The sequence below is a fragment of the Schistocerca americana genome, chromosome 2 (genome assembly GCF_021461395.2).
Source record: "Schistocerca americana isolate TAMUIC-IGC-003095 chromosome 2, iqSchAmer2.1, whole genome shotgun sequence".
NCBI classification, from domain to species: domain Eukaryota; kingdom Metazoa; phylum Arthropoda; class Insecta; order Orthoptera; family Acrididae; genus Schistocerca; species Schistocerca americana.
The window spans coordinates 1,116,581,521-1,116,609,358 of NC_060120.1; the positions used below are offsets into that span (position 1 = coordinate 1,116,581,521).

The 27,838-nt window shown below is 45.0% G+C and overlaps 1 protein-coding gene across 1 annotated transcript in view; it reads left to right on the plus strand.

The window, feature by feature from the left end:
• The window catches only part of LOC124594716 (glypican-5-like), a 378,800-nt gene that overhangs the window by 181,963 nt on the left and 168,999 nt on the right, over nt 1-27,838 (plus strand). Inside the window, exon 3 of the mRNA XM_047133084.1 lies at nt 19,179-19,634. Coding sequence (XP_046989040.1) covers nt 19,179-19,634 — 456 coding nt within the window. The remainder of the gene's footprint in view (nt 1-19,178; nt 19,635-27,838) is intronic.

The window sequence follows — 27,838 nt, forward strand, 5'->3', positions numbered from 1 at the left end:
TGTTTATATCCCGAGAAGTAGGAATGGGTAGGATTTGAAGTGTGGTGCTACAGAAGAATGTTAACAATTAACAGAAGAAATGATATACAAAATGAAAAGCAATAAATGGATAGGCAAGGAAAAAGGGTGCAGAAACCCTTTCGTAAGAAAAAAAGGGATAATGTACTGAAAGCCCCACGACGGCATTCGTAAATTGGGCGGAGGTGGATCAGCGGAGGGGAAAATATTGGAAGCAGATGAAGACCAATAGTATGCAAAACAGAGTAGAGTGGATTCTGTATACAGTATGTAAGTAGGCTGTTTAGGTTTTTATATTGGTAACGCTCTGTATGAAAATCAGTGGCTATGTTGTGTGCAGTCTGTAGCTGGGTGGCATTGTTGGAATAATCACTATTGCAGTGTTGGGCAGTTGGCTGTTAACAGCGCGTAGCGTTGCGCAGTTGGAGGTGAGCCGCCAGCAGTGGTGGATGTGGGGAGAGAGGTGGCGGAATTTTGAGAGCGGACGATCTGGACGTGTGTCCATCAGAAAGAGTAAATTTGTAATATTGGATACCATGTTCTTCAAGCCAACCGCGAACAGTAGTGGCCTGATGACATGGTGCATTCTCATCCATAAATGTTTGAGAATATGAAGTCCATTTCCACTCAACGATCGGTTCACCTGGACCTGAGGACAGAATCCATTCTACGTAAACACAGCCAATATCATAATGAAGCACCAGCTTGCACAGTACCTTGTTGACAACTTGGCTGCACGGATTCGTGCACTCGAACTCAACAACTAGCTCTTACTGGACTCATCTGACCAGGTTTCCTAGTCGTCCAGGGTACAACTGATACGGTTACGAAGCCACGAGATGTGCTACAGATGGCGTCGTGCTGTTGGCAAAGGCACTCGCGTCGGCTGTTTGCTACCACAGGCCATTGACGCCGAACTGCGCACGGATATGCCGCTGCTCTCGGTCATTAAGCGGAGGCGTTGTCCGTGGTGAGGGTTAATGGCTGAACTGTGGTATCCTCGGCATGCTGTTGACACTGTGTATCTGGGAATATTGAATTCTATTAAAACGCAACGGCCAGTGAGTCTAGCTCCAACTACCATTGCCGGCCACGGTGGCCGAGCGGTTCTAGGCGCTTCAGTCCGGAACCGCGCGACTACTACGGTCGCAGATTCGAATCCTGCCTCGGGCATGGATGTGTCTGATGTACTTAGGTTAGTTATGTTTAAGTAGTTCTAAGTTCTAGGGGACTGATGACGTCCCATATTGCTCAGAGCCATTTGAACCATTTGAACCAACTACCATTCCGCGTCTGATGACCATAATCACGTCGGAAACCTTTCCACATGAATCACCTGAGTACAAATGACAGCTGCACCAATACGCTGACCTTTTGTACTTCGTGCACGCGATACTACCGCCATCTGCATGTGAGCACATCTCAGTGTATTTATGCTTCTGCCGCGAGACCTCCAGATAGCCGCTCCACCTGATTACAGGTGTGTCAGCGGGCGCTCGCACATTCTGCTTTCATCAGCGAGATCGCAGATGCCAGATTATTCCACCCCCGGAAGGGTAAGGGCAGACGCAAAGCAACACTAGGCTTGTTCGTGGGCAACTTTTCCAGTCGAAAGCTACAGCCGACGCCCATCAGCAGTTGCAGTTTGTCGCTGTAAACGGACGGTAACCGCCGTGTCTCAATGTTATATTCAAATCGGAATTCAATGTCTTTTAGTTACAGTGCTGTTTGAACGTCTTTCGTTAGATCAACCTGTAGGTTTTGGACTACAGAGCCACGCGTCACTCATCATACAAAGCAGAGTATTTAGGTGCACATTGTGTTAATAAATGTCTGTTACTTGTTTGCTACTGTGTTGTCCATATTACCTATGCTTTAGACCTAATGCCGTGCTAGCTTGGAAGCCAGCTACTTTGCACAGCAACTAGTACATTTCTCTACGAAATAGCAGTGCTTGTGTTATTAAGAAGTACGACGCGTGAAACACAAGCGCTGCTATTTCGTACTTTTTCACCGATACGAGGCCCTCGACTCTCAACAGACATGGCCTTCCTGGAGGGTAATACACGTAACGTACTAGTGCAGGTGGAGGTGTGAGTCTGGTCGTGATTCGTGCTCGGATGGCCGAAGCGGATTAGTCAATATCACGCGTGAAGCCGGAAATACGGGTTCGAGTCCCGGTCCGGCACAAATTTTCCTTGTCGTCATTTCAATATACAGGCGAAGGTGTTCTTGCACACAAATGCGAATAAATTCCCTGTAGTGTTGAGTAGTAGGGTTTCATTTTGTGCTGACTTGGATGTTGAGCATCAGCGCCAGGAGAAGGGCTCGTCTGCAGGGACAGAAGCACGCACGCAGGCGCTACGACGACTTCTGCAGCACCACAGACCGCCAGCTCGGCGACCGTTGTCGCCTTTATTCCGGCCCCCCCAAAGGGGGCATCAATGACGCGCCCGACGGCACAGTCGTGCGCAGTAGTAGCTCAGTCGTGTTTGACACGAGTCTCGGATCTGCACGGAGCGTCACGGTGGACGAGCTACTTGTTCAAATGGTTCAAATGGCTCTGAGCACTATGGGACTTAACATCTATGGTCATCAGTCCCCTAGAACTTAGAACTACTTAAACCTAACTAACCTAAGGACAGCACACAACACCCAGCCATCACGAGGCGGAGAAAATCCCTGACCCCGCCGGGAATCGAACCCGGGAACCCGGGCGTGGGAAGCGAGAACGCTACCGCACGACCACGAGATGCGGGCACGAGCTACTTGTGTCTGGACGCTTCGAGGAGAGCGAACGTCGACAGTTCGCATCAACATACGGGCCCAACACTTGACGTGACGGTATCGCCTGCAGTCGGTACACAGCACGACCGCCTTTGGCTGGCGTGCCTGCTAGTTTGTACAGCAGACGCTACGTTTCTGACGTGTTAAGGCTGGTGACTGTGCACAGGTAGCTAGATCTCGGTGACGTCATTTTTCAACAAGATAACACTGCACTGAAATCGATTCTCGAATCTCCACGTCTGTTGTTGATACGCATATGGGTGTTATTTATAAAGAAAAGTGGATCCTCTCCTCTGTTATCAGTTTCTCCTAAATGTAAGAGTGCTTTCTCAGCTGTACGTTGCAAGTTCTGCTGGGCTACTTTAGTTGCGCATCCGACGGAAAACGCCACATTTGCGAACGCTGGTCGCCAGTTCTGAGAGCTTTCTCGTGTCCACAGCCGGTAACCGGCGGCGGCACCTAACTCAATATCCGGAGTGGCCAGCGCGTCACCCCAGCAGCCAGCAGCCCGCGCGCTCGCTCGGACCTCCCGCTCCCATTCCTTCTTTTTTTTGTTTAATTTAAATTCTGGTGGGAGCTGAAAGCAGTAGACCGTGAAGCCGGCACTGATCTTTCAGTGCAGAGGGCACCAGCTATGTATCGAAATTCACGACACGAGAAACGAGGATAGAATGAAAAGCGCGAGAAACGAAAAAGAATCTTGAAAATGGAGTCAGAGAAAACAGAAATGAAGAAAGATTTACAAAGTAGCGTATTACATAAACTTTACAAAAACGGCACAACATTCTGTCACTCATTGATAATTAGTTTATTGCAAGAAAAGGAAGTGACTGAAAAAGTGCAAAAGAGGTCAGGCTTTGTGCCATTGAAAGGAAGAGCAACAAAGAACTAATTGTAGACATGGGCTTTCTTGATGGTGAAATATTTAACAGAGTTTAGTCACATAAATGTAAAGTGTTGCAATCTTTCTATTAAATTATGAAATACAGTCCACAGGGGAAGCTGAAAGCTGTTTTCCTTACCAGCCAACAGTTTTTTGATACCTGAGATGTTACAATATGTATGTCAAATGTAACATTTGTGGTAAGTAGAGTCGTTGCTTAAGGTGGAATTGTAGACGATTATAGTTCCAGGCGTGGCAGATCTATAGCGTCAAAATTAGTAATCGTCTTTCACTTAACAGCGTTACGCATTTGGTCAAACTGAAAAGAAAAAAAGAAACAAACACTTCATTTCATTGTAAAACTTGCGCTTCAAAAAAATGGTTCAAATGGCTCTGAGCACTATGGGACTTAACATCTGTGGTCATCAGTCCCCTAGAACTTAGAACTACTTAAACCTAACTAACCTAAGGACATCACACACATCCATGCCCGAGGCAGGATTCGAACCTGCGACCGTAGCAGTCGCGCAGTTCCGGACTGAGCGCCTGAACCGCCAGACCACCGCGGCCGGCCTTGCGCTTCACAAACTGTTTTTGATCAGCAGCTTTTCTACTGACTTGACGCCGTCCTCCACATTTCCCATGTTCGGCTGACCTTTGTATCTCTACATAACTACTTGAAACATCCTGTTAGAAAAATTAGTGAATTACTGTGCTGGTAAATCCCTTACGTTATTTGATTTTCAAACAGCTGAGCAGAACTGAACGTACTCAGACATTTCGCTCTTTACCTATTCTGATCAACACTAAACTGACACACAATTTTTTTAGCGCAACGCAATCTGACTTTCAATAATCCCTACAAAAGAATGGCCCTGACTAACATTAACCTATACCTTTCACAAATGACAAATATCTTCGTTACTCGAACTAGTGCAATACAGCGAGCGCCACTACTGCCAGCTAAATAAAAGATTCAGACTACTGAAGGCACTAACTACTGATAGGCATAGTTAGCAAATGAAAGATTTTCATTGAGAACATACAATGTATTTACCTTAATAGTGTCCAAAAGTGAGACTCAGACCCATAACCGCGTCATACAGATTCTCGCATTCAGGTTGTCAGTAGGCATGACTTAGTTTCGTAATTGGACAACGGTTGATGGAAATACTTGAGCATTTTTGTAATCAAGTTATGGACACATGAAATCTCTACCCCTGCTCATTGGTTACGTGATCTACCTATCTCATCTCCAGCATTCTTCTGTTGCATCACATTTCAAAAGCTTCTATTCTCCTCTTGTCTAAACTATTTATCGTCCATGTTTCACTTGCATTCAAGTCTATACTCCAGATAAATACCGGCAGAAACGACTTTCTAACACTTAAATCTATATTCGATGTTCTCAAATTTCTCTTCTTCAGCAACGGTACATTTTAAATCTTCTCTACTTCATCAGTTATTTTTCTGCGCAAATAGCAAAAATCATTTACTACTTTTAGTATATCTTTTCCTAATCTAATTTCCTCAGTAACGCCTGATTTAACTCCACTGTATTTCATTACTCTTGTTCTACCTTTTTCTATGTTCATCTTATAACCTTTCGTCGAGACAATCTCCATTCCTTCCGACTGATCTTGCCAAATACGTTCGAGTAAAGATGGGTCGATTCTTTACATTCAAAGCCTACTGTCAAGAAATAAAGCTCAGTGTATCTACACGGAACAACATCATCGTAGTCTTACAGGAACCATCTGGAGCGCTCTATCAGAAGTGATTCGGACATCTGCGCTGGCGCTACATTCCCCGTAGCAGACCATTCTCCACCATTTCGGCAAAATTCTGTACAGTCCAGACATGTTGACAGAGCTGTAAATGAGACTGGGAGACTTCCGTACAGGCTATCTGCGACCACTTCCTGTGAGTAAAGTGTACCAAATCATGGGAATCGCACCACCAAGCATTGGAAGAAAGCAGCTTCATAAGGGGAGAAGAAGAAATAGGAAACTGATCCCAGACATCCACTGTTGGATGTAAGCCTCAACGCCTAAGACTCAGATCAACAAAGAGCTCCATACAAACAACTGTAACTATTCCTTCATATCCCGGAGCTGGCAGAGTGGAGCGTTGGCGAGATTCTTTGCCTGCAGCATACGAAGTGAAGGCGAAAGAGAAACCAGCTGCAGATTCACACCTAGCGTACGTGACATGGAAACGCCGAAAGGGTTGAGAACCTATGGTCTCACGATGTAAAGTCAATCTCAGGAAAGGGGGGAGGGGGCTTCAGTGGTGATAAAATTTGCCAGGGTGGTAACTTGCAGAACTAACAATATCTCCTCGTATGCAGCACTATCAGTGATCTTGCTGCAGCTAACAAAAAAGCAGTTTTTCATCTTTCTGACTGTATTTCATACGTTCTTGTTGTGGATATTAATCCCTGTATTTTTATTTTTATTACTTTTGTCTGCAATCTATTGGATTTCCTCTGTAGTTGATTCTTTGCGTGTTATTAATGGTCTACCAGTATTGTGATAATTTCGAGTCCTAGTCACGTAAAATAAATTATAAATTAACTAGCACTTCGTGGACTTTCTGCTGACTTATGTGCAGCAATCGAAGTATTCTCTCTCTCTCCTCCCTCTCTCTCTCTCTCTCTCTCTCTCTCTCTCTCTCCTCCCCCTTGTATGTCTGTCGCAGTGATAATGTGTTTCGTATTCACTGCGGTAAAAGTCTTAAACGGAATTTCTACTTCTTCCGGGTACGCTTTTCCTGCCATTACTCACAGCTGCCCTTTGGACGCTAGCACGCCACTAATAGCGATTTATTGTCGAGTGCCGTCCATGGCTCATTTCAGCGCTGTTGAATATGTAACAGGGCAAATGATACCGCGAGCGCGTTTCATCTTGCCGCCGGTCTGTGATGCTAAATGGCGCGTAATTTGCAGCTGCGGGAAATTATTCACGAGTTAACCGTGAACTGCAGGACCACAATTTGACCCTCTGGTTATACAGGTTTGCAGTTAAGTTACAATGTTGTTACGCTGTGGTTAAAGTATCCAAGAAATTTTACCTCTCGCTTTGGTTTGAGGTCGCACGCTAAAGAAAGATTCACTGATTACATTGCTCCTTTTTATATGTTCATTGTAGAAACAGTTTAAGATGGGTTATATAAAATATGTGGAGCTGCGGGTTGGAGGCCAGATATCTAGGTTCTTCCTCAGACGAGCATAATTAATTATTTATTTCACAGTAAGTCATATGAAAGAGAGCAAAGCCAACCGTGGAAACCAGTGTGCTCCTAAAACTCAACGACAGTTCTTTTCAGATGGCTACGGCTTCTACAGACGATGGATAGCTTGATCTCAACACCATGGTATAAACATCTCATTTAAAGACAAATGTTGTATTTTTTCTTTGGGGTATTCTATTCTTTACCCCTGTGTTAGAACTCAATTTATTTTAATTATATTTGTCTCTTTGAGGTTTTGTTCGGATGTGACTAAGTTCAAAGATAAAGTTATCGATTAATAGAACATAGTTTTAATCTTCTGCACGAGTGTCTCATGTAGATATAAATTTGGGCTACATTTCAGTTTATATACAGGACGACATAGTTTTTACTTTCAAAATAACCATCAGAATTTACAAGCATGCACATATGACCTTGTGGTACTTATCACAGTTGCGTTTAGGATCAAAGATTCCATTTACTTTTAAGAAATGTTTGATGTACCGTTCACCAGGGGTCGAAAGAAACCCAGAAGACACTCAAAAAAGAAACCCAGAAGACACTCAAACTCGAGCCACGCTTTTGAGAGCAAGCTTGGAGCTACTGGATTCACTGACTTCATGCGGCGCCGCAGTTCATCCAGAGCTTTTGGAGCTGGTGGCATATTGACGGGATCTGTCCCAAACATTGCAAAAACGGGTAACATACCGTGAAACCAGGCAACGTTGGAGGTCGGTGGTGCAATGCGAAATCAGTGCGGCCCTTAGGGTTAATCCGTCGTTGAGGCAGTTTATTGTGTAAAAAATGCTGTTACGTCACGTCGAAAATTGTAACTAAATTATACCTATTGAAACGTTAACACTGACGCGGCGCACGTTGGATAACGAACGAGCGAGATAGCTCCATCAGTCAATTTAGAAGTAGATGTCCTCTGCGTAGTGGAGCGACTTAAATTGATTGAGGCAAATCTTCTGGGCCAGATTTTACAGCAGTTAGGTTTCATTCGGAATATGTTGATGAAATAGCACCATGTTTAACCATCAAATACAACCACTCGTTCGTGAAAGACCTGTACCAAAAGACTGTACAGTTGTTCTGGTCACACCAATACTCAAGAAAGGGACTAGAAGTAATTCGCTGAATGAGAAGTCCAGATGATCGATTTGCAGTGTGATTTTGGAACATATACTGTCCTCGAACTTTACGAAACACCTGAAAGAAATATATATTGACACATAGCCAGCACCGATTCGGAAATGTCATTCTTGTGAAACACAACTGCCTTTTTATTTTCGCGAAGTAATTACGCTATCGACAGGGGTCTCAAGTTGATTCCATGTTTCTAGATTTCTGGAAGGCTATCGATACCGTTCAACACAAGCGTCTTCTAATCGATCTGCGTACATATTGAGTATCATCTCCTGTGTCACAGGATTGGTGATTTCCTGTCAGAAAGATCACAGTTCTTAGTAACTGCCCTCTGCTGTTCTTAATCTATAGAAAAGGTTCATGAGACGATCTGAGCAGCTCTCTTAGACTGTTTGCAAACGATGTTTTCATTTGCAGTCTGAAAAACTCTTCAGGAGATCAATACGGACTACAAAATGATTTACACAAAAATTTTTGAAATCATCGTAGAAGAACAATGTCGCGTAGTACCGGCTGGTAGCTGTCACGAACTGCTTCACTACTGCACAGCGGCTACGTGCACTGGCTCATCAAGGCGTCTGCCAACACATCGTTTTATATCACGACTAATGTCGATCTTATGTTAGTTTTAAAGATGGATAAGTTTTGTATTACATGGCCGATTGTGAACGTTATATATTTCAGAGCTTTGGTCTCAGAACGGTTTATAGACAGTAACTGGTTACCAGAATTAAGAAAGAAAACTTTTATTACTTTCTAGACTCTTTTATATTACAATATATCAACATAGTTCGAAAGTGTCAGCTGAGCCTTAACAATACAAACGAGAGGTCCTCCATATGAGCTCTAAAAAATTCCGTTAAATTTTGTTTACACGACAATCTGCATAAATTTGAAAGTGTTCGATTCAGTTAGATTAAAGCAGTCACGGAAGATTACGTTTCATTGACAAAACTGTAAGAGATGCAACGAATCTACTAAAGAGATTACGTATACTACGTTTTTCCTTCTTCTTGTGAGGTATGGTTTTCTTACTAGTTAGGATTGACGGAGGACACTGGAAAAGTTCAAAGAAGGCCAGCCCGTTTTGCATTATCGTCGAATAGGGAAGACAGTGCCACGAATATAATAAGCGAATTTGGGGGCAATCATTAAGACAAAAACGTTTTCCGTTGTGACTGGATCTTTTCACGAAATTTCAGTCGTCAGCTTTCTTACCTGAAAGCGATAAACTTGGTTCACTTCCACCCACGTAAGGAGAAACGACCATCACCATAAAATACGAGAAATCAATGGTCGCATGAGAAGTAGAATTTTTCCCACATGGTATTCGAGAGTGGAACGGTTGATATATACTGTGAAAGTGGTTCTACGCACCTTCTACCAAGCAGTTAAGTGTGAACTGCAGAGAAGACATGAAGATCTAGGCGTAGACGAAGAACTCTAGGCAGCCACATGTACCAGCAACTTATTACTGGCACTAAGGTAAACTTGTGGTCTTGACGTGAATGTAAAAATCCATCCGTTTATAAGATATTAATGTTAAAATTCACCTCCAGTATCTGTCTTCATCCGTGTAAAAGATATTACCTTGTGAATTTGGGGTACTTTTCCGACTTGATAGACCACAAGTGTCCCGTACAAACTGTTCGTCTCAACTTGCTCTACACTACTGTGGTACATCGTAAACCTCAAATTACCCTTCAAAAACTACCTAAGCTACAGCGTAAGGGCCTCGAGCGAGTTTGTCAAAATTCTCGCGCTCTCTTCGCGCAATCCATTATTTCTAGAGAAAAAAAAATGAATAGGACCTTTTTCGCGGGAGTGTGTGGTTATTCAAGAAAAACTTACACAAAGTGGGATTAAATGTGTTCTACCTCGGAAACCATTCGGAATAGGGCATACGTCCATATGAAGTTTTTTGTTCAGAATCATTAATACTATCAGCCCTCAAAGCATGTACCCTTCCTCCTGACTCACCCCGTTACCCCGTTACCGCTGGATATATTTCGTAAACCACATCAAATACTTACGAACCGATTCCACAGACCGAACGTGAGGAGAGGGGCTAGTGTAATTGTTTAATACAAATCATACAAAAATGCACGGAAGTATACTTTTTAACACAAACCTACGTTTTTTTAAATGGAACCACGTTAGTTTTGTTAGCACATCTGAACATATAAACAAATACGTAATCAGTGTCGTTTAATGCATTGTATAATGTTAATTACATCCGGAGATATTGTAATCTAAAGTTGACGCTTGAAACCTCCTACGTTCAGTTGCGTGTTGTAACAAAGACGGGCCACGGTCGGCGAGCAGCATCTGCAGGGACATGTTTACGACGACGACCGTGTTTAGGAGTGTGGCTGTGGTGGACTGTTGTGGTTTGGTCTAGCTGTCGCAGTGTCCGCATGTAGCGCTTGCTGCTATTGTTGTTCTGCATTCGTCTCCGCACGCAGACCAACTGTAGTACACCGTGTTGCCAGACGTCTGTGATAGTGTAGTGTTGTAGGAACTGTGACCATGGTGTTTTCGAACTCTGAAAAGGTGGAGATGATATCTATGGCGAGTGTCGACGAAATGCAGCTGAAGCCTGCAGGGTGTATGCAGAACGGTACCCGGATAGAGAGCATCCAACGTGCCGCACATTGCAAAACATCTACCGCCAACTGTATGCGACAAGTATGGTCGTAGCACGCAAACGGGTCCGTAACGGGCCCGTCACAGGAGAAGCGGGTGCAGTTGGTGTGTTAGCTGCTGTTGCCATGAACCCACACATGAGTACACGGGACACTGCGAGAGCTGGTGGACTGAGTCAAAGTAGTGTCATGCGCATACTGCATCGTCACCGCTTTCACCCGTTTCATGTGTCGCTACATCAGCAATTACATGGTGATGACTTTAATCGTCGAGAGCAATTCTGTCAATGGGCATTAACAGAGAATGCGTTGCAGTTCTACCTGTTTACCGATGAAGCGGGTTTCACAAACCACGTGGCAGTGAATCTACGGAACATGCATTACTGGTCCGTGGACAGTCCTCGCTGGCTCAGACAGGTAGAGCGACAGCGACCGTGGACTGTAAATGTATGATGCGGAATCATTGGCGACCACCTCATTGGTCCTCACTTCATTGCAGGGGCCCAAACAGCTGCAACATACATCGCGTTTCTACTGAATGACCTGCCAACGTCGCTCGAAAATGTACCTCTGCAAACGCGTCGACGTATGTGGTATCAGCATGATGGTGCACCTGCACATTCCACAATTTTAACTAGGCTGACCCTTGGTACGTTAAAGGAGAATGTGTACCGTGATGTGCCTACAACCCCAGAGGATATGAAACAACGTATTGTGGTAGCCTGCGGCGACATTACACCAGATGTACTGCGGCGTGTGCGACATTCATTACGCCAGAGATTGCAATTGTGTGCAGCAAATGATGGCCACCACATTGAACATCTATTGGCCTGACATGTCGGGACACACTCTATTCCACTCCGTAATTGAAAACGGAAACCACGTGTGTACGTGTACCTCACCCCTCATGGTAATGTACATGTGCGTCCGTGAAAAAGACCAATAAAAAGGTGTTAGCACGTGGACGTAACGTGCTGTTCCAGTCTCTTCTGTACCTAAGATCTATCACCGTTCCCTTTGGATCCCTACGTAATTCGGTGCTCTCCGATACACACGATCGAACAGCGGAGGAGTGGTACTCAATCGTCAACTTTAGGTTACAATATCTCCGGATGTAATTAACATTTTACAATGCAACAAACGGCACTGATTACGTATTTGTTTATATGTTCAGATGTGCTAACAAAACTAACGGGGTTCCATTTAAAAAAACGTAGGTTTGTGTTAAAAAACATACTTCCGTGCATTTTTTTTGGTTTGTATTAACCAATTACACTAGCCCCTCTCCTCACGTTCGGTCTGTGGAATCGATTTGTCACTATTTGATGTGGGATTACGAAATATATCCAGCGGTAATGTTAGGTGACTCACCCTGTATACAGGGGGTCCCATTTATCTTGACCACCCTAAATAACTGTTTGTCCAGATGCAAATTACAGAATGTTTCAAGCAAACGGTCTTTAGCCGTCAGGGGGACTTCAGTCAGCAAGATTGCCTTCGTTGTAGCTTTGTTTTTTACAAAGATATGAACAGCGGTATGATTTTTTTAAATCACGCCCTGTATTTTTCATTCGGTAATACATTTCCTCTCCTGTGTGATGCATTTTTGAATAGGTCTTTAGGAGAGCAAATGAATTACCGAATAAAAAATATGGGGTGCCATTTAAAAAACTCATACCGCTGTTCATATTTTTGCAAAAAACAAAGCTACAACGAAGGCAATCATGCTGATTGATGTCCCGCTGACGGCTGAAGAGCATTTGATTGAAACATTTTCTAATCTGCATCTGGACAAACAGTTATTTAGGGTGGTCAAGATGTATGGGACACCATATATATATATATATATATAAATCCTGCCTTGACTCAATGATTATTCATTTCACTGGTTGTGTTCGTTTCATGTTCCATTGAGCGGTTCATACAATATAGTCAGTATACGTAGCAGACTTAATCACACGACAGCTACGGACGTGAGGGACAAAAGTTCTTTGAAATTAACTGCACCAGGAGTACAGTCCCTTACGATCCACACCCTCATTCACAGCTCTGAAGTACTGACTTTACTTCTGAGCGATGTGGTGCATTATGCTGATGCCAGTCCTCGAACGGCCTTTCATCTGAATCGGTAGTACTCACATGGTACTTATTCTCTACAGTACTGCTCCACAAATACATTAGAAGTTCCAGCATTATTCTTTTCAAATTGATTATATTATTAATAAAACTATTTTTGAGACACGTATTGTTATCATTCAATGACTAGTCCATGATCACTTTTTAAAAAGTAAGAGTCAATTCTGAATTACACACAACACTACATATTTTTATACAGTTCGTGTGAATTTAAAATCTGATGCAGAATATTTTGTTCCTATCGTTTGTTATTTCTCCATTAGTAGTTATGCATTTCTCATTCGTAATGAGAAATTCTTACGCAAAATTGGTTTCTGAGATTTTCATTAAAACGTACCCTGGACTAATAGCGCCGTTTTGGGAATAGTTGTGACATTTACAAATGATCGAAATGATTTGTTATACGAACAAATTTAATACAAGAGAAAGCGTGCATGTATCATCTTTCTTTGCACGATGTGCTGTATGTCAATGTAACCAAATAAATGAGGAAGATACAGTAATGTTTCTTGCTTTCCCACATTATTCAGCTGTGTGAAAGTTGAATGAGAGCTGCATTTATTGGCTATGATACAGCGACCCCAGATCACTCATTAACCCAGCATCTGTTCTCACGAAATGTAATGTAGAAGAAGAAAATTCTACGGTTGTGAGCAACGAGTCTAACCAGTGACACGACACAGCTGGCAACGAAAGTATTTAAATTTACTGTGTACAAATTCTACGTAAATATTACAAAATTTTGTGAAAACGTTATCTCTACTAAAAATAAATCTGTGAAAGCGTCCTGTCCCTCTGCCTTTGAACGCGCTGATCTCCAAACCTATTGGACCAATTTTCATTGGAGTTTCGCAGGTAACTCGACCATAGTTGGTGTACTGTATAGGCTTTAGTTCATCAAAATCGCATGACGGGATTTAAAGTTTTACTTAAACTTTCTTAGCTATCACTCTGCTTGTCTGAACATGCTACGTAATCTCCAAAAGTACTACATGGATTTTCGTGGGATCTTCACTGGGCACTTGAGCGTAGCTATGTGTCATGAAATCTGGACCACCAAAAAGAATGTCCGTATGTATTATAAGCAATTAAGTATGTATGTTTGTACGTACGTCTGTTACATATCTCCTCAGAAACCACTGAGCTGATTTCAACCAAATTTGGAGCCCGTATCACTTACTGCCTGGGAAGAATGCCTGTAGGAGTAAGAACCACCTACCTATCAGAGGGGTGCCTGAGAAAGAAGTGCAGACCACGACGAGTGAATACCCAGATTTTATTTGTACAGTATTTGAGAACTAGGGCACTTAGTGACCTGCAACAGTCTTTCCACATAATTTGCAACCACTGTGAAGAATTTTCTCACTTACAGACCTCCAAAAATGAGGAAAGGAAGAGAGTTTCTCCCTGAGCACATTTTCGCTGTTCATGCAGTAACACTGACGCATGTTTATTTCTTCTTTGCTACTGACAGTATTTACGACACATTTTGCCGACAGTGTGCAGATGCAGCACTGAATATACACTCCTGGAAATTGAAATAAGAACACCGTGAATTCATTGTCCCAGGAAGTGGAAACTTTATTGACACATTCCTGGGGTCAGATACATCACATGATCACACTGACAGAACCACAGGCACATAGACACAGGCAACAGAGCATGCACAATGTCGGCACTAGTACAGTGTATATCCACCTTTCGCAGCAATGCAGGCTGCTATTCTCCCATGGAGACGATCGTAGAGATGCTGGATGTAGTCCTGTGGAACGGCTTGCCATGCCATTTCCACCTGGCGCCTCAGTTGGACCAGCGTTCGTGCTGGACGTGCAGACCGCGTGAGACGACGCTTCATCCAGTCCCAAACATGCTCAATGGGGGACAGATCCGGAGATCTTGCTGGCCAGGGTAGTTGACTTACACCTTCTAGAGCACGTTGGGTGGCACGGGATACATGCGGACGTGCATTGTCCTGTTGGAACAGCAAGTTCCCTTGCCGGTCTAGGAATGGTAGAACGATGGGTTCGATGACGGTTTGGATGTACCATGCACTATTCAGTGTCCCCTCGACGATCACCAGTGGTGTACGGCCAGTGTAGGAGATCGCTCCCCACACCATGATGCCAGGTGTTGGCCCTGTGTGCCTCGGTCGTATGCAGTCCTGATTGTGGCGCTCACCTGCACGGCGCCAAACACGCATACGACCATCATTGGCACCAAGGCAGAAGCGACTCTCATCGCTGAAGACGACACGTCTCCATTCGTCCCTCCATTCACGCCTGTCGCGACACCACTGGAGGCGGGCTGCACGATGTTGGGGCATGAGCGGAAGACGGCCTAACGGTGTGCGGGACCGTAGCCCAGCTTCATGGAGACGGTTGCGAATGGTCCTCGCCGATACCCCAGGAGCAACAGTGTCCCTAATTTGCTGGGAAGCGGCGGTGCGGTCCCCTACGGCACTTCGTAGGATCCTACGGTCTTGGCGTGCATCCGTGCGTCGCTGCGGTCCGGTCCCAGGTCGACGGGCACGTGCACCTTCCGCCGACCACTGGCGACAACATCGATGTACTGTGGAGACCTCACGCCCCACGTGTTGAGCAATTCGGCGGTACGTCCACCCGGCCTCCCGCATGCCCACTATACGCCCTCGCTCAAAGTCCGTCAACTGCACATACGGTTCACGTCCACGCTGTCGCGGCATGCTACCAGTGTTAAAGACTGCGATGGAGCTCCGTATGCCACGGCAAACTGGCTGACACTGACGGCGGCGGTGCACAAATGCTGCGCAGCTGGTGCCATTCGACGGCCAACACCGCGGTTCCTGGTGTGTCCGCTGTGCCGTGCGTGTGATCATTGCTTGTACAGCCCTCTCGCAGTGTCCGGAGCAAGTATGGTGGGTCTGACACACCGGTGTCAATGTGTTCTTTTTTCCATTTCCAGGAGTGTACGTTCAAAATGATACCATCATACGGCACATGTTTCAGGACACATGATCTCAAAATCAATGAGGTGTGTGGGAAAATTGCCTCATCGTTCATGACGTCTGAATTTATTGCTTCTTTGGTTGTAACTCTGTTCGCAACGCATTTAGCGCTCAGTATCCACGTATGCCGCTGAATGTACCTACAAAATTCCACTGACGGCGTAGTGCAGCAGCTCGACGTGGCATGGACTCGACGGGCCGCTGGAAGTCGCCTGCAGAAAAACTACGGTCCAAGCAGTATGGCCATGAGCTCAGGAGACGCACTGCAGGTGATGTCGTGTTGTTAGGAAATGCACGCGCGTCCATCGTCTGATGCCATAGTCCAATGACGCCAGATTTCACTGCAGTGTCCTAACAGATACGTTCGTCGTACGTCCCACATTGATTTCTGCGATTATTTCATGCATCGTTGCGTGTCTTTTATCGGTGACAATTCTACGCAAACGCCAGTGCTCTCGGTCGTTAAGTGAAGGCCTCGGCCACTGCGTTGAGAGGTAGTGTCTGAAAATGTGGTATTCTCGACACACTCTTAACACTGCGGAACTCATATTATTGGATTCCCTAACAATTTTCGAAACGGAACGTACCACACCTGTAGCTGCAGCGACCACTCCGCGTTCAAAGTATGTTAATTCCCGTCTTGCGGCCATAATAGAGACGGAAATCTTTCAAATTCAAATGGCTCTGAGCACTATGGGACTTAACATCTGAGGTCATCAGTCCCCTAGAACTTTGAACTATTTAAACCTAACTGACCTAAGGACATCACACACTTCCGTGCCCGACATAGGATTCGAACCTGTGATTATAGCAGTAGCGCCGTTCCGGACTGAAGCGCCTAGAACCGCTCGGCCACAGCAGCCGGGCCCGAGAAATCTTTCCACGTGAATCACGTGAATAGAAATGATAACTGTGTCAAGTCCTTTTACACCTTATGTACGCGATATTACCACCTTCTGTATATGTGCATATCGCAGTCCAACGACATTGTGTATCGTTGTAGAGCACTGAGAGAGGAGGAGGAGGAGGACTAAAGGGTAAAGGAGGAGATGAAGGAAGAGGAGATGGACACAAAAAAGAGAAGGATGGAAACAGGGGCTGGAGAGGATGGACAGAGAGAGCGGGAGAATTAGATGGACAGAAAGTTGGGGTGGGGGGGGGGGGGCCTTGAAGAGAGACAGAAAGACAGAAGGGGGGGGGGGCAGACGGACTGAGAGAGGGGGGGGAAGGGAAAGATTTGCCTATAGAGTTGAAATAAACACATACCTGGGCAAGAGTAGGTACTCAGTTATTTGATTTGTCAATAAGTTTAAAAAATTAACAAATATATGTCGTTAATAATTAGTTTGAAAATTGCTGAATTCATATGAAATCAAAGCATCTGTTCACAAAGCATATCACTGCCATACAGATCGATTTACGCAATGTTATATTTGATACAAATGAAGTGATCGATATCAATCGGTATCGAACAGTTCGTAACACAAATCAGGCATCGCAGTACAGAAATTGGACTCTTACACGGTCTTGTAGAAACTAAGTGTTGAAGCCTCCCCAACTCTTTTGTGGTACCCTTTTTAGGTACTCCACGTCGACGTCTGCTCGTAGATACATATCGTCGGTAGGTTTTCCGGCTTTACTTCCCGACGTGACAGCGACGACTCTCCGATGAGGTGCTGGGCTTGTCTTTTGCTATTACTGCGAGTCTTGTAAATATTGCTTTTATTTAGTAATTTGCCCGGCTAAATCTCTCCCCTTTTATGATTAAGACAGCCTGCGCCACCTTTCTGAGGGAGTGGGGACGTCAAAGGCTCACAAAAGTTCGTATTAAGCAGTCCGTAAAACACGTAAACGTTCACTTCAGTTAGCGTGTTAGTTAATGCCTACGCTTTCCGCTAGATGGTGTTGACTTACTGCTGAATAGCTTTGGTTCCGTAAAACCTTCACCGATTAGTACTAGGTAAATGAAATGAGTACAACACTCTTGTATTTCACGTTCACTCTATATTCAAGGATTAAGATGGTGATGGATGATGGTCTATTTAAAAGGTTCCTAGCTTGCAGGAATCTAAGTAGTCTGCATATACTGATATGCATGGGCTCTACGTCCAGATTCGCAACTAACAGCACACGACACTTTCAAAAGTGCACACGTTAATATCTGTATACCGGTACCTCTGAATTAGCAGATAATTTGAGTTTCTGTCTTCTATATGTCCGTAAAGTTCCAATCTATGACTATGCTGTGTGCATAGTTCCGCGTAGTCAGCGCGTACACAACTTTCCCACTAGAGCGCACCCCGCTAGGAACAACAGCGCAGGCGCAGCGCTCGTCCGTCTCCGCACTACAAGATGGTGCTGCCATAGAGACGGATCGAATTCTGCTTCCGCCGATCCGCGTATTAATATCTAATACAGCCAATGAGATTGCTGCTAACGTAGAACCTTTTCACCTCGCGGATCACACTCGCGCAGTGATACATGAATGCGCGAGGTATTATAACGAGTGTACAGACCTCCGATCAGTTAGTCTGCATTAGTCTGTACCAGTCTATAGTCATGTTTCAGTCTGCGCCTAATAAGATTATCATATTCCTGTACATAGGCATGAAGATAAATGTATAGACACTTTTGTCAAGTATCAGAGATATATGTGAGAATAAGATTTACATACCAATACCAAAGGAACTTCAGATAGTCAAGTTAAGTAATTTTTATGCTTGTTATTATTTTAATAAATGTGTGTGAAAATTAATCAAGTTCTGTATAAAGTTGGTCACCGTCAATCTGCTACTCTAAGCTTGCAAGTGGCATTTCTATCGTCTGACCTAACGGCAGAAGATAAACACGCCACGACAAGACCACAAGACATATTGCTGACACTCGCCTACTTCGTTAGAGCAACAAGTCAAATAATCTGATGGTGTGTGTACCGAAGATCTTACATTACGCACACCACAGACTAAAGTCCTGAAATCCCTTAATACTCTGTTTCAACTAACAGTCAGAGATCGTACACTACATCACTTTTAATCTCCATAATATTTTAACAGTTTATCGTGAATCTTAACACGATAAAGTCCAATCTAATTATTGTCTCGCTGACTGACACGGGTTTCCCGCCCTTTAACGAAAGAATCAAGGAAAAAAGGCCCGCACCTCATCGGAGAGTTGTCGCTGTCACGTCGGGAAGTAAAGCCGGAAAACCTACCGACGATACGTATCTACGAGCATACGTAGACGTGGAGTACCTAAAAAGGAAACCACAAGAGAGTTGGGGACGCTTCAGCGTGTGCTACGCTCGATCCCGTCGCCTGACGTGCCGCTGCGGCGCGCCGTGTTGCAGAGCACGTGGTGTGGCAGCTGCGGCAGTCAGAGGGCCGGACGCGCGACCTGCTGGCGCCGCTGCTGGGCCGGCTGGTCGCGACGTCCCGAGGCGACGACCCGCTGGTGGCGCTGTACGGGCGGCTGCTGGCGCGCCTGGAGGCGCCGCTCCTCCAGCTGCAGCAGGCCGCGCCGCTAGACGCCGCCCTGGAGGAGCTGCTGGCGCGCCTCTTCCCGCTGGCCTACGAGCGCGCGCTGGGCGGCGGCGGCGGCGCGCACCGCCTGGCGGCAGAGTACCGCGGCTGCCTGCGGAGGGCGGCACGGGAGCTGCGGCCGGTGGGGGATGCGCCGCGCCGGCTGGCGGCGCCCCTGCAGCGCGCGTTGCGGGCGGCCGGCGTACTGCGGCAGGCGCTGCTGCTCGGCTCCCGCGTGCTCAGCCGCGCAGACTCGCTGCTCACCGGCCAGGGCGGACCCACAGGTACGTCCGCGTCACCAGCCCAATTACGCTGTACAGTAAGGACATCTCCATTAACTATGTACACTACTGGCTACACCACGAAGACGATGTGCTACAGACGCGAAATTTAACCGACAGGAAGAAGATACTGTGATATGCAAATGATTAGCTTTTCAGAGCATTCACACAAGGTTGGCGCGATGACGGGGTGTTGTGTGATGTCCATAGGTTAGTTAGGTTTAAGTAGTTCTAAGTTCTAGGGGACTTATGACCATAGATGTTAAGTCCCATAGTGCTCAGAGCCAGCCAAGGTTGGCGTCGGTGGCGACAGCTACAATGTGCTGACATGAGGAAAGTTTCCAACCGATTTCTCATACACAGACACCAGTTGACCGGCGTTGCCTGGTGAAACGTTGTTGTGATGCCTCGTGTAAGGAGGAGAAATGCGTACCATCACGTTTCCGACTTTGATAAAGGTCGGATTGTAGCCTATAGCGATTACGGTTTATCGTATCGAGAGATTGCTGCTCGCGTTGGTCCAGATCCAATGACTGTTAGCAGAATACGAAATCGGGGGGTTCAGGAGGGTAATACGGAACGCCGTGCTCGATCCCGACGGCCTCGTATCGCTTGCAGTCGAGAATACAGGCATCTTATCTGCATGTCTGTAACACATCGTGCAGCCACGTCTCGATCCCTGAGTCAACAGATGGGGAAGTTTGCAAGACAACAACCATCTGCACGAACAGTTCGACGACGTTTGCACCAGCATGGACTATCAGCTTGGAGACCACGGCTGCGGTTACCCTTGACTCTGCGTCACAGACTGGACCGCCTGCGATGGTGTACTCAACGACGAACCTGGGTGCACGAATGGCAAAACATTTTTTCGGATGAATCCAGGTCCTGTACGGGCCTTTCTTGATACAGATAACCTTCGAATGCTGTCCTGGCCAGCACGTTCTCCAGATCTCTCACCAATGGAAAACGTCTGGTCAAAGGTGGCCTAGCAACTAGCTCATTATAATACGCCAGTCACTATTCTTGATGAACTGTGGTATCGTGTTGAAGCTGCATGAGCAGCTGTCCCTGTACACTCCATCCAAGCTCTGTTTGACTCAATGCCCAGGTGTATCAGGGCCGTTATTACAGCCAGAGGTGGTTGTTCTGGGTACTGATTTCTCAGGATCTATGCACCCAAATTGCGTGAAAATGTAATCACATGTCAGTTCTTGTATAATATATTGTCCAATGAATACCCCTTTATGATCTGCATTTCCTATTGATGTAGCAATTTTAATGGTCAGTAGTGTATGTAACAGACCCGCTTGGGAAGCAGGTGTGAAAACTGGGTACCGGGGGCTTGCTTGAGGACAGTATTGTCTACCTAAACTGATAGCCAACAGGCAAAATAAATAAACTTTGGGAACATGATTTCAATGAATGGCTATTCATTCTATTTTGTGAGATGTAGTGGGACCCATCTCCCTCCCCCTCACGTGAGGTTTACTCAATAGTCGAGTTAAAAATATCTAAAAATTCAGTTTTTTACTTGTTTTAAATACTGATAGCAACACTTCAATAAAAATCATGTTTTATTTATTAAGTGTGTTACCCAGTGTTTTTTAGCATTTGATTAAAAACACTTCATCTTAAAACCCCAGTCCTGAGAAGATTCGGGAGGACATACAGACAGAAACAGACAGACAAAAAGGCTACACGAAAATAGTATTAACTGTTTTGATTGTACCTTAAAAATCTGATCTTTTATTGGAGTATTTCATACTTTAAATATCATTTAACCTAAACTGTCTTTACGGATAAAAGACATAGTTTGTGCCTTCCTTTGATCTGTATGATGACACTCTGGATTCATGTCACCACTAAGAGAATCCTTGTCAGTGAACTTCCACAAACGATTAACTTATTGTTCACATCTGTGTTCTGTCTTTACGGCATGCTGCTTAACACACACATTGTAAATGTTTTGATACAAAATCATGTTGAACACAATCACATCGGCCTTATACACGGTGATTTCCTTCCACCGTCTACAAACTCTAGCCATTGATCGATGGTATGATATGGAACCAAACCTGATGAAATAATGTCCGGAAAGCATGGTTTCCACGCTAGACATCATTTCTTCACCCGCTCTGTCATGCAGCCACAGTTGCAGTATGTGCTGAAAATGGTTACCAGGTGCCTCAACACGTGCATGCATGCGCCGTAGCATGTTCTGTCTCACACCTTCTAATTGGCCAGGCTGCATCCGAACAGTCTCAAAGTACTCTCAACAATTTACAAGTGTCAGTCGTGTAGTTATGAGTGCACTATGTCGAAGCTAAGTGAACTCAAACGTGAGAAAATTGTTGGTGCTTTATCGTTGGGCTTCCGTAACCAAGATAGCCGAAGTGCTTAGTGTTGCAGGAGACACTGTATCGACGATTTATATCGCATAGGAGAGAGCGAAAAAACATCATCTCCACTAAGTCATAGCCCGACCAGGGTGGCCGAGCGGTTCTAGGCGCTACAGCCAGGAACCGCGCGACCGCTACGGTCGCAGGTTCGAATCCTGCCTCGGGCATGGATGTGTGTGTGTGGTGTCCTTAGGTTAGTTAGGTTTAAGTAGTTCTAAGTTCTAGGGGACTGATGACCTTAGAAGTTAAGTCCCATAGTGCTCAGAGCCAAGCAAGCACTAAGTCACAACGCGGACGAAAGCGTAGACGGTCAGCGAAGAGAAACTTCCTGGCAGATTAAAACAGTGTGCCGGACCGAGACTCGAACTCGGGACCTTTGCCTTTCTCGCGCAAGTGATCTACCATCTGAGCTACCCAAACACGACTCACGTCCGCTAGTGACAGCTTTACTTCCGCCACTTTCCAAACATCACATAACTCTCCTGGGAACGTTGCAGAACTAGCACTCCTGCAAGAAAGGAACTAATACTAGTTCTGCAAGGCCGCAATATCCTTTTTTTCAGGAGTGCTAGTTCTGCAAGGTTCGCAGGAGAGCTTCTGTGAAGTTTGGAATGTAGGAGACGAGGTACTGGCGGAAGTAAAGCCGTGAGGACAGGGCGTGAGTCGTGCTTGGGTAGCTGAGATGGTAGAGCACTTGCCCGCAAAAGGCAAAGGTCCCGAGTTCGAGGCTCAGTCAGGCACACAGTTTTAATCTGCCAGGAAGTTTCATATCAGCGCACATTCCGCTGCAGAGTGAAAATCTCATTCTGGGTCAGCGAAGAGGATTGAGACAAAAAGGACGACAGATGCAGAATTCACTGCAGAACTAAATGCTGCACTCGCGACCCCTGTCAGCACCAAAAGAACACGAAGGGAGCTGCATAAGCTCGGAACCGCAAGGCGAGCTGGAATTCCTAATCCACACATAAGTGATTCAAATACCCATAACAGGAAAAGCTGTTGCCGAAGTCATAAAACCACGACTAAGGAGCGATCGGAGAAAGTCATTTGGTCGGAGGAATCTTGTTTCGCACTCTTTCCAACTTCTGGCCAAGTTTACGCTCGGCGTACGCCGTCCCAGGTCTGTGATGCAGGCTGCTCTTCGCCAAGAGTGAAGCATGACCGGCGGTGGATGCGATGGGGGAGGGTGTTCGGTGATTATTGGGGCAGTCATGTCGTGGCATTCCTTGGGTCCTATGGTGACTTTCCAAAGTCGCATTCCTGTCAAGGATTATGTGATCATTTTGGCCGATAGGTGCATCCCAACGTACAATACTTGGTCCCCACTGGTGGTGACGTTCTCTCACCTCGTACCGGTTTTGTGAGCACCAGGAGAATTTCCCGCATCTTCCCTGGCCACCACAGTCACCAGATCTGAGCATTACTGAGCCTACCTGGCCTGCTTTGAAGACAAGGGTGCGTGATCACTGTCCACCATCATCATCTGAACTAGCCACTATTCAGCAGGAACAATGGAATCAGCTTTCCGTAAAAACCATTAAGACTCCCAGTGGTACGACATCTGGAAGAATATCAACGATTGCTGTTTTCTAATAACTTAAGGGTAAGGAGGTACTACTTTGTCAACAGAAAATTCCCAACAAACTGAAAACAATACGAAGTCTGTCCAAAACGTTCCGGAACTTTAGCCAGAAAATTTTTCCACGTTTACCTTTTACTTATTGTGCGTCGTTTCCTTCGAAATACTCTCCTCTGCGAATGATACACGGCTCCCAACGCCGTTTCCACTTCCACAAGCAGGCTTGGTACGCCTCTTGTTGGATCGCTCAAAGCGCCACCTGCGAATTTTCTTTTATCTCATCTATCGTTCCTAGATATTCGTCCCTTCATCGAGGTTTTCAACTCTGGAAATAAAAAAAAAAGTCCGCAGGGTCCAGCTCTGGAGAGCCCGGAGGATGACGCAGGACAGTGATTTCGTTTCTTCTGCAGTTGTCACGCATGACTCATGAGCCGTGGGACGAACTTGACGGCAACAGCACGCGTTCCAAGGATCTGCGTTAGGTTCTCATGACATGATCGAACCGGAATGTTGCATTCGTCTGCAACCTCTCGGACAGTGAGTCTTCCATTGGCACAATTTCGTTGACGTTCCTCACACGAACGTCGTCGGCAGACGTCGAAGGGAGTCCTGAACGAGGGTACTTTTTAACTTCCGTCCGGCCATTTTTAAACCACGTGAACCATTCGCAACACCGAGTACTGCTTAATCACTCATCATCTTAGGATTCTCGCATCATTTAATGTGTCTCTGTAAAGATTTTCTTGAGTTCAAGTATAATGCAGATGCGTTGCTCCTCTAACTCTGCCAGCTCAAAATACGCAAAACTGTGCGACACAACGTTCTAATCAATACAGCACTGAACAATAACTGACAGATATACAACAATGAAACTTCGGCAGTTACACACTTAACGCAGGCGTGTGCAGGGATGTCAACCGCGTTTCGCTCCAACACACCACTGGCGCGAAATTACGAATGTTCTGGAAGTTTTCGAAAAGATTTCGGATTTCATTCGTCTGGCACATTCTCCGCTGTGTACCGCCCGGAATCTAGATGACACCGAAAAACACCGATTTGTTTGTGGCAATGCAAACAACGTAGACCTATGACTGTCCATCTGAATTAACTTAGGGGGTATCCAAAGAACACGGCCCAGCATGAAAATACCGACGGGCCTTCTACATCCAGATGACGAATCTTACCCGAAAAGGAAGAAAATGCTATCAATTATTTAAAGGGACATACGATATTTTACATATTCTCAAAAACGGACAAGAGTGAAGAAGATTTCTAGTTGTACATTACTACCGATACGCAGCACCACAAACTACAACAAATGAGCCATTATTAAAATAAATATTGATTCTTCCTTAAGATAACTGTATTGTGGATTCTACGAAAATTTCACCATGAATTTACTCAACTGGAAATTTCCCACAGAACTCCGTTTGAAGACATAAAGATGAATGTATTGTAGCCTAAGTAACTATTTATAAAATGCGTTTTGTTTTCTGATACACTTTCCTATGTAATGTGATTATATGAAAGTTTAAATGTTAAAGTTAATAAAGTGTACCTGGTGCGTCACACGAGTCAGCATCATAGGGTAGAGTCCGCGCTTATGTTGTAGTAAGCTTCACAGGGATGTTTATGGCGTTACATCTCACTTCGTCTAAGTAAACTTGTAAGAGACCTATTAACTATATTAAGTGAGCTGAACACAAAAATCTGGGCAAGGAGGCCATGCAGACTGACCGCTGCATCATCCTCTCCCAATATCTTTAATTATGTCAGCAGAGGTAGGGAGAGGGGACAGTACAACACTTCCTCAACCATTAATGTCAGCTGTTCAAAACTGCATGTGGTACTACTTCTTCGCGTAGCTCCTCAGTTGTCACTTATCCACACTGGAATGAGTGGACAGAGTTCTGGATGATGATGATGATGATGTTTGGTTTGTGGGACACTCAACGGCGCGGTTATCAGCGCCCGTACAAATTCCCAACCTTTGCTCAGTCCATCCTCGCCACTTTCGCGAATGATGATGGAATGATGTCGACAACACAAACACCTAGTCATCTCGAGGCAGGTGAAAATCCCTAATCCCACAGTTCTGGAAATGCCACCGAGGAAACAGGTTTCAAACTTGTATCACTCTCAATGCAGTCATACTGACCACTTTTGTGGAGGCAAACGCAGGCTACATTCTGCACTCTGTCTTCTGCACTTCTGCGTCATTGTGCATTGTAAGTGAGTATAGAATCTGCTGGTGACAGTAGTACAACCGGCGAGGAATGATTCGAAAATGACCATTGTTTTACATGCTCACTGATTGATACATAGCCACACATTGAATTGGCACCATTTTTTGATGTACTGTTTGTTTTGTACAGTAGTGGTTTGCAAGTCGTTGGTACTGTCATGCTGTCGTTAGCATACTGTTTTCGTTAACGCAGGTACGTCTCGCTCGCTTAAGTTACATCTAAAGAGTTAGGTTACATGTAAATATCACGATTACTTGACAAATACGGCCACAGTAATTTAATTGTTCCTGTGCTGCCGTAAGTAAACCTGTTATTGTGACACAATGACACGTGGCACTGCTGCACGTGTCCTGCTGCTAGTGCTGCCACGCAGTGCTCTAGCTAATGCAGGGACCATCTGCTGTAGGAGGTTGCAGTAACTGAACTGCACTACTGCTGCCACAGACAGTTTTGCAGCCCAAATACTGTGCCAGATGGTACTTTAGTGCTGTGTGTGTCCTACTACGTCTGGTATCATAGACTGCAGTGGCTCAGGTAACTGCCTTAGGCCAGTATTCGTAAGTCTACGACACTTCCGCTCTCATAACTGTGAAATGTCAGTGGACGCCCCAAGATAAAGGAACTCCTAAACGGGGATGGAAAGCTGCAGGCCATTTATCACAAGTCGTTTGTTACTTCACAAGAGTCCAACAATATTTTATAGCATAGATACGACTTATAATTCAGCTGCATGGAAAAGACACATTTCTTCTCAGTTCTCTTATTACACCTTACCACCATAAACACAGAGCGTTTTTCAAACATACATTAAAAATGGAGCTCTTCAACTCATATTTACAGATAAACAACACACAAATATGTTCAAAACAAATAAATAGAAAAATGAATTTTTTATTCCAGTCACCAAGATTGAAGCACATAATTCTGAAAACACCAACCAGAGATTTTTTTCGGAATTCTCTTACAGTACCTTACCACTATAAATATAGAGGATTCAGCAAACATACATTAAAAATAGGAACTCTTCAATTCAGATTTACATGTAAACGGCACAGAAACAGCTTAAATATAAATAATTTTCTTGTAGCAGTGGCCAAAGTGAATGACGTAATTCTGAAAACGTACTTGCTCAATCAGGGAAGGATCTTGGGCATACTCAAGATACTGACGTCGAAAATAATAAAATACCATTTAACAATTGAGCATTACATCAATATTAAAACTATTACGTACAAAAACCGCAGAAGGCGCAGATATGGCAGTCCAGGTCGGAATAAGATGGTTTAGAATAACGGGCACTAGTAACGTCTCAGAGGCTACGGTGAGACGGGAAGCGGCACATACACAACGGTCGCAGACGGCTACGCCCGGTGGATGGGCGGATAACAAATAACACCCCAGAGCAGCGCCTCCAAACGTTACGTACAGCTCGGAAGGCCGAGAGAAAACAAGCAAACATTCATAATAATCAGGGAACAGACGAAAATGGTCAGATCAACGCAAGAATCTCAAGCTGAACGTGGCCAATAGCCCCAACCAAACTTTGAGTGTAAAAACAAGAATTTTACAATAAGAATTACTAAAAGGATTAACCGATTAATCTTACAATAAAATATAACAAGTTAATGTGATAATCACACGCAGATCTCAGACACATTAACTTAAGTGGCTTACAAGGTAACAGGCAAATGTTGTGAAGGGTAACACTCAAAGAAATACTATCATAATCACATTTGGAACAACAAATATTAATTTTCATGTTGTTGTTGTTGCGGTCTTCAGTCCTGAGACTGGTTGGATGCAGCTCTCCATGCTAATCTACCCTGTGCAAGCTTCTTCATCTCCCAGTACCTACTGCAACCTACATCCTTCTGAATCTGCTTAGTGTATTCATCTCTTGGCCTCCCTCTACGATTTTTACCCTCCACGGTGCCCTCCAATGCTAAATTTGTGATCCCTTGATGCCCCAAAATATGTCCT